The sequence below is a fragment of the Oncorhynchus mykiss genome, chromosome 6 (genome assembly GCF_057628025.1).
Source record: "Oncorhynchus mykiss isolate SJ-2025 chromosome 6, ASM5762802v1, whole genome shotgun sequence".
NCBI classification, from domain to species: Eukaryota; Metazoa; Chordata; class Actinopteri; order Salmoniformes; family Salmonidae; genus Oncorhynchus; species Oncorhynchus mykiss.
In genome coordinates this window covers 79,467,853-79,480,914 of record NC_143027.1, presented here as the reverse complement: position 1 = coordinate 79,480,914, position 13,062 = coordinate 79,467,853, and the positions used below count along the sequence as shown (strand labels likewise).

At 46.6% G+C, this 13,062-nt stretch overlaps 2 protein-coding genes across 3 annotated transcripts in view; both read right to left on the bottom strand.

Moving 5' to 3' along the window:
* LOC110511859 (unconventional myosin-Va) overlaps nucleotides 1–5,755 on the bottom strand; it is an 84,077-nt gene extending 78,322 nt beyond the window's left edge. For both annotated transcript variants that reach the window (XM_090238950.1, XM_090238949.1), the window contains exon 1: nucleotides 5,297–5,755. In XM_090238950.1, the coding sequence (XP_090095076.1) occupies nucleotides 5,297–5,353 (57 nt within the window). In that variant the 5' untranslated portion in view covers nucleotides 5,354–5,755. The remainder of the gene's footprint in view (nucleotides 1–5,296) is intronic.
* A 392-nt stretch (nucleotides 5,756–6,147) lies between these two features.
* Nucleotides 6,148–12,622, bottom strand: LOC110506777 (cAMP-regulated phosphoprotein 19). Its single transcript, XM_090238957.1, has 3 exons — nucleotides 12,244–12,622; nucleotides 9,294–9,416; nucleotides 6,148–9,148 (listed from the first exon to the last, which is right to left on the bottom strand). The coding sequence occupies exons 1-3, from the start codon at nucleotides 12,301–12,303 to the stop codon at nucleotides 8,969–8,971; spliced, it is 363 nt and encodes a 120-aa protein (XP_090095083.1). The 5' UTR covers nucleotides 12,304–12,622; the 3' UTR covers nucleotides 6,148–8,968.
* Nucleotides 12,623–13,062: the final 440 nt, after the last annotated feature.

Below are 13,062 nucleotides of genomic sequence, written 5' to 3'. Positions count from 1 at the left end.
TCTCCCTCACTAACTTTAAGCATCAGCTGTCAGAGCAGCTTACAGATCATTGCACCTGTACATAACCCATCTGTAAATAGCCCACCCAACTACCTCATCCCCATAATATTAGTATCTTTGCTCCTTTGCACCCCAGTATCTCTACTTGCACATTCATCTTCTGCACATCTCACTCCAGTGTTAAACTGCTAAATTGTAATTATTTCGCCACTACGGCCTTTTTACTGCCTTTACTAATTTGCACACACTGTATATAGACTTTTCTATTGTGTTACTGACTGTACGTTTGTTTATTCCATGTGTAACTGTGGTGTTTATGTCACACTGCTTTGCTTTATCTTGGTCAGGTCGCAGTTGTAAATGAGAACTTGTTCTCAACTGGCCTACCTGGTTAAATAAAAGGTGAAACAAAATTTAAATCAATTTAAAAAAGAGGAGAGGCGGGCCCCGGCAGGTCCGCTAACACACCCTTACCCGGCTGCTTCTACCGGTCTCAAAGGGCAAAGTGGGAGGAGTGTTTGGAGTCCCGATGGGTGTTGTCCTCAATGCTCGAGGGGTACTGACTCCAATTCCGGTGCCGGCCTCCATTCTTCAGGGGCCTTCGTGTCACCGAGGATGTTGACCCTCTAAAGCAAAACCTGCGGCTGGAGATTTCCTCACTCCTGGACAATGGTGTTGTCCGCAGGAGTGAGACATCAGAACGGCTAGGCGGGTTCTACACTAGAGGTCGACCGATTTAGATTTTTCAACGCCGATACCGATTATTGGAGGACCAAAAAAAGCCGCTACCGATTAAATTGGCCGATTTAAAATAAAAATAAAATGTATTTGTAATAATGACAATTACAACAATACTGAATGAACACTTACTTTAACTTAATACAATACATCAATAAAATCAATTTAGCCTCAAATAAATAATGAAACATGTTCAATTTGGTTAAAGTAATGCAAAAACAAAGTGTTGGAGAAGAAAGTAAAAGTGCAATATGTGCCATGTAAGAAAGCTAACGTTTAAGTTCCTTGCTCAGAACATGAGAACATATGAAAGCTGGTGGTTCCTTTTAACATGAGTCTTCAATATTCCCAGGAAATAAATTTTAGGTTGTAGTTATTATAGGAATAATAGGACTATTTCTCTCTATACCATTTGTATTTCATTAACCTTTGACTATTGGATGTTCTTATAGGCACTTTAGTATTGCCAGTGTAACAGTATAGCTTCCATCCCTCTCCTTGCTCTTACCTGGGCTCGAAACAGGAACACATCAGCAACAGCCACCATCGAAGCAGCGCAAGGGGAACAACCACTCCAAGTCTCAGAGCAAGTGACGTTTGAAACGCTATTAGCGTGCACCCCGCTAACTAGCTAGCCATTTCACATTGGTTACACCAGCCTAATCTCGGGAGTCGATAGGCTTGAAGCTGCTGGCAAACGCACAAAAGTGCTGTTTGAATGAATGCTTACGAGCTTGCTGGTGCCTACCATCGCTCAGTCAGACTGCTCTATCAAATCATAGACTTAGTTATAACATAATAACACACAGAAATACGAGCTTTAGGTCATTAATATGGTCGAATCCAGAAACTATCATCTTGAAAAAAAGATGTTTATTCTTTCCGTGAAATACAGAACCGTTCCATATTTTATCTAACGGGTGGCTTCCATTAGTCTAAATATTGCTGTTACATTGCACAACCTTCAATGTTGTCATAATTACGTAAAATTCTGGCAAATTAGGCGGCCCAAACTGTTGCATATACCCTGACTCTGCGTGCAATGAACACAAGAGAAGTGACACAATTTCACCTGGTTAATATTGCCTGCTAATCTGGATTTATTTTAGCTAAATATGCAGGTTTAAAAATATATACTTCTGTGTATTGATTTTAAGAAAGGCATTGATGTTTATGGTTAGGTACACATTGGAGCAACGATACGCACCGCACCAATTATATGCAACGCAGGACATGCTAGATAAACTAGTAATGTCATCAACCATGTGTAGTTAACTAGTGATTATGATTGATTGATTGGTTTTTTATAAGATAAGTTTAATGCTAGTTAGCAACTTACCTTGGCTTACTGCATTCACGTAACAGGCAGGCTCATCGTGGAGTGCAATGAGAGGCATTGAAAATAAGAATGCGTTCTTAACTGACTTGCCAAGTTGGCCTGTTGGGCTTGCTGACGGCGGTCTTGTTGTTGATTCCCCTGGGCTTGCTCCATCTCCAGCCTCTTCAACGGTGGTTCCACTCCCACCAGCTGCACCCAAAGTGTCACCGTCACCGCCAGCTGCGGGTGACCTCACAGTGCCTCAGGGTACTGTTGAGGTGGCGCTGTCACTCCTTTCTCTCAGATGGGGTGGAGATGCTGAGGATATGCCGCCGGGAGCTGATCAGCACAGACGCCTCCCAGATTGGCTGGGGGTGTGTGACCAAGGGCAGGTCGGCCAGCGGCTGTTGGCTACCCCTTGGAGCAGCAGGCACATCAATACACTACAGCTCCGAGCTGTACTGCTGGCCCAGCAGTCTTTCCTTCCACATCTGAAGGGAAGACATTTCCTGTTGAGAATGGACAACACCACAGTGGTGGCTTCCATCAACCATCAGGGTGGACTGAGGTCCCACCACCTCAGGGTGCAGGTGGACTTGTTTGCCTCTCTGGACAATGCACACTGAGGTACTGTGGTACTCCGTGTCGGAGCCACCAGGGCCTCTGGGCTTGAATGCTCTGGCTCACGATTGGCCAGGGCTGGAGCTTATGCATTCCCCCCTTTTCCCCTGATCCAGGCTGTGCTGGACAGGACCAGGATGGCAGAGCATCGTCTGCTTCTGGTGGCCCCATACTGGCCCAGACGACCCTAGTTCAGCCTTCTCCTGTCCCTGTTGTCTGGGACACCTTGGCTACTTCCCCTGAGACCGGACCTGCCGTCTCAGGTTGGGGGGACTCTGTGACATCCGAGGCCACACCGCCTCAGTCTGTGGGCTTGGCCACTGAACGGCACCAATGGTCTATGTTAGGACTACAGGAGGGTGTAATGAACACCATGCAGAGGGCAAGGGCGCTGGTTATAACCACGGCATACCAGTTGCGCTGGCGGTTGTCCTGCTCTCGGTACAGTGGTATTGAGGTTGTGCCCGAGTCATGCGGGGTGCAGTATGTCTTCCAATACATGCAGTCTCGCTTGGATGAGGGCTTGGCGGCCTCTACACCGAGAGGGTATTTGGCCGCTATATCTGCCTGTCATGCGGGGTGGATGGACAAGCCAGTGGGGTGCCATCCCTTGGTCTCCAGGTTTATGAAGGGGGTTCGTTGCCTGAGTCCAGCTAGGACCCGCTCAACAGCAAGCTGGGATCTAGATGTGGTCTTGGCAGCTTTGGCAAAGCCACCTTTCGAACAGTTGGAGTCTGCCTCCCTGAAACACCTCTCTATGAAGGTGGTTCTCTTGGTACCGATTACTTCCATGAAGAGGGTGGGTGAGCTCCATGCTCTTTCTGTAAGTTCTGAGTGCTACCGGATGGACCCTCTCCACCCCAGCCCTTCATTCCTCCCGAAGGTTCTGTCAGACAGGCATGTGAACATCCCTTTTTATCCTGTCTCCTTACGACGCTCCCGGCAGTGGCGGGGGAGTCTGGACCTCCCTCCGGTATGCTGTGCCCTGTGAGAACAACAGACCAGCTCTTTGTCTCACTGGATCGTGGACACGATTACGACCACATACCGCCTGGCTGGCAGGCCAGTGCTGGGATCTGTGGTGGCACATTCAACACGAGGTGTGGCTTCGTCCTGGGCTCTACTGAGAGGAGTGCCCCTCGCTGATATCTGTGCTGTGCCCAGCTGGGCTTCCTCTTGTACCTTTGCTAGGTACTATCGGGTAAATGTGGCACCTCCCTCTACAGTTGGTTCAGCGGTCCTGGGCATCGCCTCCCCGTTCGGGGACTGTGCCGGGACCCCCCTCCACATTGACGGTCCCTGTGTTTCGGTCCCGCGCTGGGACTTTGCCGCTGGCTGGCCAGGTCCCTCTAGCACCGACTAATCTGGTACGGGTATACCAATATATTGTAGTGATCCAATATAGTGAAACATAATGAAGGTTACGTATGTAACCACAGTTATGTGAGCTACATGGATCACTCAAATCCTCTATGGTGCTAGAGGCGCCTCAAAAATTATGGAGAGAACGTGTGTAGCAGCCATGGGGACTATATATAGGGGCGGACCCCAGCCATGACACAGGTGTACACAGGAGTAAATCTGTAAATCCTCACCTCGGATGTATCCCTACGCCGCGGAGAGATAGCAATATATTGGAGTGATCCATATAGTTCACATAACCGTGGTTACATAAGTAACCTTCGTTCAGCTGGATGCAAAGTTTGGAACTTTCAGCTAGAAATATCTGATGTAAAACAAACATGCATGGCTGACTTATAGAATACGGAATAACGTCAGCTCTATTTGTGATATGTCTATCTACGTTTGCATTCTGAACATGGTCATGGATGCAAAAAGGGGGACAAAAATCTCAAAACAAATCGCAGTGACGTAAACGGGGCTCATGACGTCACCACTGGTCTCAGCATCATTCCTCTCTCCTCGGTACCCAAACCGAATCCCAGACTCGAGATCAAATAAACGGCCTTTATAAAACACAATAACAAACATCACTGTGCGACTGCAGGTTGACAAAATAACATGATTTATGTAGGTCAAAAAACACCATTCTCCATCGTTGCCAGTGCGGTGCTAAATGTATACTAAAATAAAAATCGTATTTTTAAAAGTGCATCAACCCCGACCTGACATTAAGCCGAATAATAAAACATTTAAATTGACGGTCATTCTGAGCGGGGGGCTATGAAGGGCAGAGACAGAGGCCGAATCGCAGAACCCATAGCCTCGGCGCTTTGTCAGCTGAGCTGCCTCTGCTGCACCCATTTTAACCCAGCAGAGAGCTAAATATAGAAGGCGCCTTCACTCAGTCATAGGCTACTGCATGTCAACCTATATGTACAGTGTATTGCCCCAGGCTGTAGGACCCTGCTTCAAACACTTTTCATACGTCCCAAAAACCACGCACTGGTTTGATAATCACCTCCTGTGCGTTGTTCGAGGCTTTTTGACCTGTCAATCTCGATGTTTGGTTTAAAGACTTCTCTCTCATTCATTCCCGCCATCAACGAATGAATGATTACAAACAAGCTCTTTGCTTTGTTCTCATTAAAGAAAGCGCTGCATAAACGCTGTAAACGCACAAGGCAAAGCAAATACCGATTACGTTGGTTCTATTACCTTTGTGTACAGCTCTGACGCTGCCATACTGGTGGAGCTGTCGTGTCCTTTTTCCATGAATCTCAGCAGCTAGATTTGAACATCAGTAGTTCGCCGCTCCGTTTTTTCCTCTCAGTTAATAAAAGTCCCTCCAGGTTTTAGGTTACTCTCTTTTTAGTGTACAACACCTAGCGCCATCATACCTAGAAAACCTCAATATTTTGGCATCTCTCGGAGCATTGTGGGAATTGATGATGGATAAAATGATTCAGTAAAACGCGGTTGTTGCCATGGGCTCGGAAACATAGCTAAACAGCGCTCCGCTGTGGCCAAGAGGCGACATCGCTTTAGTTCTGCTGGTTAGAAGCCTGCTTGTCAGATATAAGTCAGATTCCGTTGCAAAACGTTTAGTCTGTTTACTATATGAGCAAACAGAACGAAACGGGGAGGAACCTACCTGAATTTGTTCAACAGAAACTCATGTTCGATGCCAAACGTTTTCCGTTTGGATTGCAACAGACTAGACGTTTTGCAACAGAATCCGACTAATGAATACAGCCCTGGTTGCCATGTGCCATAGGCCTGATAATTTAGCCCTCTTCGTCCCAGATGGGACATAAAGCTGCAACAATCTTCTTCCACTAGGGTCTGTCGGTCTTCGGCCAGAGTTTGTGTGTTTTAAGAGGGAGATAAATCCAGATTATTTATATACATTTTGATCAAGATTTATCTTGGTGCTTCAGCTCTGCTGGTGTTATCCCTCATCTAAAACTAACTGTCCTCTACATTTTCATACATAATTATTTTGTATACAATCCTTCATAGATGATTGTATGATCTGTCAATACATGGAGTCAGTCATCAAACACCCATTTGTGCAAAACTATTTTATTTACAAAACAAAATGGCACAAAGTGACAGGGGGGGTTGTGGATGGGGGCAGTCATATACACACACCTTAACTATTCAGTCCTTCAGCTTCAGACCCTTGATGACCACACCCCCACTAGTGGATTGGCCTGTGCATATATACAGTAGAGCACTATATAGGGAATAGGGTGTGACTGAGATCTGTAAAGATATGTTGGCCAAAGGGGGTAGGTGTGTATGAGGGAGAGTGTGTGTGTGAGAGAAATAAGGAGAGTGGGAGTGAGTGTGTGTATGTGAGAGAGTTGGGGTGTAGAGGAGTGTATCTGTGTGTGAAAGATGAATGAGTGTGTGTGAGGCCAAAACATTTGGAGCTAAATGAAGATGTCTTTAGCACCCCGGTTACATCATCCAGCTGTTACATCTACATTCACCACTGGAGGCTGCTGAGGGGAGGACAGCTCATAATGGATGGAACAGAGTAAAGGGAACGGCATCAAACACATGAAAACCATGTGTTTGATACCATTCCACTCCAGCCATTACCACGAGCACATCCTCCCCAATTAAAGGGGCCACCAAAAACCTGTGACATTCACCCCTCCCTCCGGTCTGAAACCAGAGGTTACAAATAGGGTCAAGAGTTTTTCCTGGTCAGGAGGTTTTATGGGGCCATACATGTTGTTGCTTTTCCATTGAGACTTACTCACACTAGTGGGTCATCAGTGTTTTAATGGAAGCTCTAGTGTTATTAGGAGGTTGATGCTAAAGACTTGGGGCAGGCAGAATCAACAACCTCCACATCATCCTTGACAGTAGCTTTGTGAGAAGGTGTTAAAGTTCATAGTTAGCCATGGGCTGGGCTCGGCTCCAAGTCAGAACAGGTCCACTGGAGCCATGGCCCAGTGAGACACGGGTGCCGACCCGGGTAGACGGAAACAGAAAAGTCTGAGTATTTTGGTAAAACACTGGGGTAAATCCTCATTGGAAACTCGCCAATAGTGCACTACTCTTGACTAGAGTCCTATGTGGCAGTGGGTGTAATGTAGTGCACTACACAGAAAGAAGGGTATGATTGGAGATTCCCTATAAAATGCACTACTTCTCACCACCAGAGCCCCTTGGACCCTGTTTAAAAGTGGTGCACTATGTAATGAATAGGTTGCCATTTGTGACATATGTAGCCTTTAAAACAGAACAGAAGCAGTGAGAGGTTCTGGTCAGTCATTATCAAGGTTATAATATTCAATCACTCAAGCACATTAGAGCATAATTTAGATGACAACATAACACCAACGTGTTTGGTAAATCATAATATTCTAAGTTAAAACATTCTAAAAGGCTGACTTCAGCCTCACTCCTCTCCAACACAACTAGAAATATTTACACAATCAGCTAACAGGACTTGAGACGACATTCAATCCTCTAGACCAGAGACCGTCTGCCTGTCCCAAATGGATCACTATGCCCTATGTAATGTAACCGTTTTGGGCCAGATGCTCAAAGGGCAGCCACATAGGGCACTGGTTGATAGTAGTGTACTGCATAGGGAATAGTGTGCCATTTCAGACTCTCTGTGGCTCCAGTCTGGGCCCTCCTCCCTCCTATGTTACAGACTCTCCAGGTGTGTATCCAAAATGGCACCCTATTCCCTAAATACACAAGTGTACAAAACATTATGAACACCTGCTCTTTCCATGACAGACTGATCAGGTGAATGCTATGATTCCTTATTGATGTCACTTGTTAAATCCAATTCAAATCAGTATAGATGAATGATTAGAGTCTGGTTAAAGAAGGATTGTGGAGCCTTGAGACAGATTGTGTATGTGTGCCATTCAGAGGGTGACAGATTTAGGTGCCTTTGATCGGGATATGGTAGTAGGTGCCAGTTTGAGTGCGTCAAGAACTGCAACACTGCTGGATTTGTCACGTTCAACAGTTTCCTGTGCGTCTCAATAATGGTTCACCACCCAAAAGATATCCAGCCAACTTGACAACTGTGAGAAGCATTGGAGTCAACATGAGCCAGCATCCCTGTGGAATGCTTTCGACACCTTGTAGAGTCCATGCCCCAACGAATTGAGGCTGTTCTGAGGGCAAAAGGGGGTGCAACTCAATATTAGGAATGGTGTTCCTAATGTTTTGTACACTGTACTTTTGACCAGGGCCCACAGGGCTATATAGGGGATAGGGTGTAATCTGGGACACAGAGTTGTGGTCATCTTTAAAGTCTCCTCCTGTAGTGGAGTCATCCCAGTCCTCCCTCTCTCTCCCTTCTACACATCCTCATCCTTGCTTTCAGTGTATTTTTACATGAGAATAGAAAATAAACAAGAACAGAGGGGAGGAAGAGCAGGAAGAAGAGGGAGCCATAACAGAGTGGAAGGTGAGGGGAAGCAGAGGACTGGGTGAAGAGGATGAGGGACAGAACCAGGGACAGGCGGTTAGAGGTGTGTGCCAGTTTGCTGGCCACCAGGGAAGGGTCTCTCTGGGTGAAGAGGATGAGGGACAGAACCAGAGACAGGCGGTTAGAGGTGTGTGCCAGTTTGCTGGCCACCAGGGAAGGGTCTCTCTGGGGCTGGGGCAGAAGTAGATGGGGGGGGAGGTAGTGAGACAGGAACAGGTGTAGCAGGGTGATTGTTAGGAGTATTGACAGGGTTAGAGACAGGACAGTGTGTATCAGCCGGCCAGTTTGCTGGCCACCAGGGAAGGGTCTCTCTGGGGCTGGGGCAGAAGTAGATGGGGGGAGGTAGTGAGACAGGAACAGGTGTAGCAGGGTGATTGTTAGGAGTATTGACAGGGTTAGAGACAGGACAGTGTGTATCAGCCGGCCAGTTTGCTGGCCACCAGGGAAGGTTTCCTCTGAGGCAGGTCCTGAGGTGTGGGGATATGGTCTCCTGTGATCTCTCCTCCTCCGCTCTTCTCTGACGCAGCTGCAGGAAGCTGCTTGTTCTTCACCTTGGCCTTGGCCATGTTGTAGTCCCCAGAGTCAAAATACTTTTGCTGCAGAGAGAGAATGTTCAACTTAAAACAAGCTGTAACTTTTTTAAAATACATAGTCTAACTGATGCTGAGAGAGAAACAACTGTGGGCTTGTGGGGATAAGTTAGGAGAGACGGTAGGGCAGTAGGTAGGGCTGTGGACTCACCCCCTTGGTCAGGCGTTTGCGTAGCAGGTCGGAGCCTCCAGGTTTGTGCCCCAGGTTTGGGTAGCGAGCCTTCAACTTGGCCTCCTCAACCTTCTCTGGACTGGTCACCTTGTCGTCCATCTCCTGAAACACAAACAACAATTGAAAACTTTTCTATGGCGCAGCTGGCTAAAGGCATTGTCAAGCGGGCGGTCACGTGTTTGCGAGGCATTGTGCCCAGGGTTCGAGCCGTTGTACGGACAGCGTACCCAAAGCTATGCTAAGCACATCTGTCACATCAGCTCCTGAAAACACCTGCACAACACATACGCCACCCACATGGACAACACATGCGGAGGGAGCAGGGCTGTTACTACTGGTAGGGAAGTCAAGCTTTCAGCCTGCTGCACAGATCCTATGGACGCTCTAGTCTAGAGCGCCTGGTTAAATTGTGCTAAAAACTGCAACGCTGCTGGGTTTTCACGCTCAACTGTTTGCCCATGTGAATTAAGAATGGTCCACCACACAAAGGACATCCAGCCAACTTGACAACTGTGGGAAGCATTGGAGTCAACATGGGCCACCATCCCTGTGGAATGCTTTCCACACCTTGTAGTCCATACCCCGGGCAAATTGAGCCTGTTCTGAGGGCAAAAGGGGGTGCGACTCAATTTTTGTATGGTGTTCCTAATGTTCTCACAGATAGTCACAGAGACGTCAGGTTGTCATCTAATCGACAAACTCTGCAAAAAAAAAAAGAAACGTCCTTTTTTCAGGACCCTGTCTTTCAAAGATAATTCATAAAAATCCAAATAACTTCACAGATCTTCATTGTAAAGGGTTTAAATACTGTTTCCCATGCTTGTTCAATAAACCATAAATAATTAATGAACATGGAAACCATAAATAATTAATGAACATGGAGCTGTGGAACGGTCGTTGAGACACTGACAGCTTACAGACGATAGGCAATTAAGGTCACAGTTATGAAAACTTAGACACTAAAAAGAGGCCTTTCTACGGACTCTGAAAAACACCAAAAGAAAGATGCCCAGGGTCCCTGCTCATCTGCGTGAATGTACCTTAGTCAAGCTGCAAGGTGGCATGAGGACTGCAGATGTGGCCAGGGCAATAAATTGCAATGTCCATACTTGGAGACGCCTAAGACAGCGCTACAGGGAGACAGGACGGACAGCTGATCGTCCTCACAGTGGCAGACCACGTGTAACAACACCTGCACAGGATCGGTACAGCCGATCACCACACCTGCGGGACAGGTACAGGATGGCAACAACAACTGCCTGAGTTACACCAGGAATGCACAACCCCTCCATCAGTGCTCAGACTGCCCGCAATACGCTGAGAGATGCTGGACTTGTAGGCCTGTAGTATGGCAGGTCCTCACCGGCAACAACGTTGCCTATCGGCACAAACCCACTGTCGCTGGACCAGACAGGACTGGCAAAAAGTGCTCTTCACTGACAAGTCGCGGTTTCGTCTCATCAGGGACGATGGTCAGATTTGGGTTTATCATCGAAGGACTGAGCATTACACTAAGGCCTGTACTCTGGCGAGGGATCGAGGTGGAGGGTCCGTCATGGTCTGGGGCGGTGTGTCACAGCATCATCGGACTGAGCTTGTTGTCATTGCAGGCAATCTCAACGCTGTGCGTTACAGGGAAGACATCCTCCTCCCTCATGTGGGACCCTTCCTGCAGGCTCATCCTGACATGACCCTCCAGCATGACAATGCCACCAGCCATACTGCTCGTTCTGTGCGTGGTTTCCTTCAAGACATGAATATCAGTGTTCTGCCATGGCCAGCAAAGAGCCCGGATCTCAATCCCATTGGGCAAGTCTGGGACCTGTTGGATCAGAGGGTGAGGGCCATTCCCCCCCAGAAATGTCCAGGAACTTGCAGGTGCCTTGGTGGAAGAGTGGGGTAACATCTCACAGCAAGAACTGGCAAATCTGGTGCAGTCCATGAGGAGGAGATGCACTGCATTACTTAATGCAGCTACACCAGATACTTACTGACTGTTACTTTTGACCCCCCCTTTGTTCAGGGACACATTATTCCATTTCTGTTAGTCACATGCCTGTGGAACTTGTTCAGTTTATGTATCAGTTGAATCTTGTTATGCTCATACAAATATTTACACATGTTAAGTTTGCTGAAAATAAACGCAGTTGACAGTGAGAGGACATTTCTTTTTTTGCTGAGTTTAGCTAGCTAGCTACCTAGCTAAGGACAGGACAAAACAAACACTGGCCTTCAGTACAGCGAGGGGCGAGTCACTGTTGACACACAGCCAGGCTGCCTTCTTTAGTAGTCAAGCCACTGAAAGCAACATAACTTCGCTAACGTTAGATGGCTTTGATGGTGGTAGGCAGTAAGTTATATCACGTGTTGGTTAATGTGGTCAAAACTAGCTGGCTAATGTGCCAATGATGTTTGTTAGCAAGCTGCTAAAATATACACAAACCGACATATTTAACGTTAACTCGTTAGGTCAATATCCAACAAGCAAGTCAATTAACTAACGTTGGTTATTACTTTAGGAAACACAATAATTGGGTTATTTGTTCTGCTTGTACTTAACAAATAACCATGACTTGATTAGTTAACGTTAGCTGCCCACAATGCTAACGTTAACTGTCGAAGCTAGCTACCGCGTTAGCTAGATGAAATCCGACCTTAGTTAACGTTAGCTTAATATCAAAAAGCCCTGCTAGCTACGACTGCAAATAGTTATGGAAAACAGCTTGATTAGGTACCAACTGGCATTTATTAAGCAAACTGATATTGTTGTTGATAATCACGATTGCTAGTTAGAAAGGATTAACGCTAACGACGTTACAGTAGCTAACGTTAGCTTAAAAACCTGCCATATCATATGATAGTGTGCATTGCAGTGCAGCTTGACTGTCGTTGGTTAGCAAGTGGTTGTGTTTAAGGCAAATAAACGTACATTCTGGTCATTCACCACCGTCTCCTCCGTCGTCTTTGTCCCCTCAATTTCCTCCGACATTTCAGTGTAACCTCGATCCCTGGCGAAGTCGAAAAGTAAACACAATCTGAACTAAATCCTTGCCCTGGCTTCCTCTCCCCATACGAATCCGTCCGACCGTTAACTATCAGCCCGCACAAATATGTCTGCCCGATCTGACGTCATTCTTTAGCAGAGGCGCGCTCATCCATCTTCCTCTAAAAACTGTCGCTTGATATTTGAGCAAGACAAATGTAGAGCCTTTTGTTGAGCATCAACTTTACTCGACTTAATTCATGCAACCGACATTCACTACAAAAGTTTTTGACATCAAATTTGAAGTGGTGTTTCCCAGTATATTGCATGATGGTAAATGTCGTTTTTTTGCTGTAATGATAATGGACTGCATCAGAAGGCTTTGGTCATCAAGTCCAATGTCATGAAATAAGCTAAATTATACACATTCTTCCTTTGATGGACCATGATCCATAGGTTATATTGAAGGCCAGTGATTGTGGGGGAACTGCCAGAGCTGAACCAGTGACTCTGTGGTTATGGAGCGTGGCCACCACTTGTGCCATGACCTCTTGGCAGTTGAAGCCTGCAGCAGTAGGCCTACACTAAGAAAGAAGGGTCAGGATACATATATTAGTGATTTGCAGACAGAACAAAAGTGTTATTTAATTGACAAGGATTTGAATGTGGCTCCTCAGTGTGTATTCTTTGTCTTCTCCACAGGCCACGTGATCATGTACATCTGACCCCAGGACCAACCTGCTATGACCAATGAGGACTTAAACA

What these genes read in the sequence shown, in the direction of transcription:
- LOC110506777 (XM_090238957.1), bottom strand. Translation starts at nt 12,303, where the DNA reads ATGTCGGAGGAAATTGAGGGGACAAAGACGACGGAGGAGACGGTGGTG. An exon ending in CGGTGGTGAATGACCAGAAT is followed by an intron (nt 9,417 to 12,243) that starts GTACGTTTATTT and finishes TTTGTGTTTCAG; the next exon opens with GAGATGGACGACAAGGTGAC. An exon ending in GCAAACGCCTGACCAAGGGG is followed by an intron (nt 9,149 to 9,293) that starts GTGAGTCCACAG and finishes CTCTCTCTGCAG; the next exon opens with CAAAAGTATTTTGACTCTGG.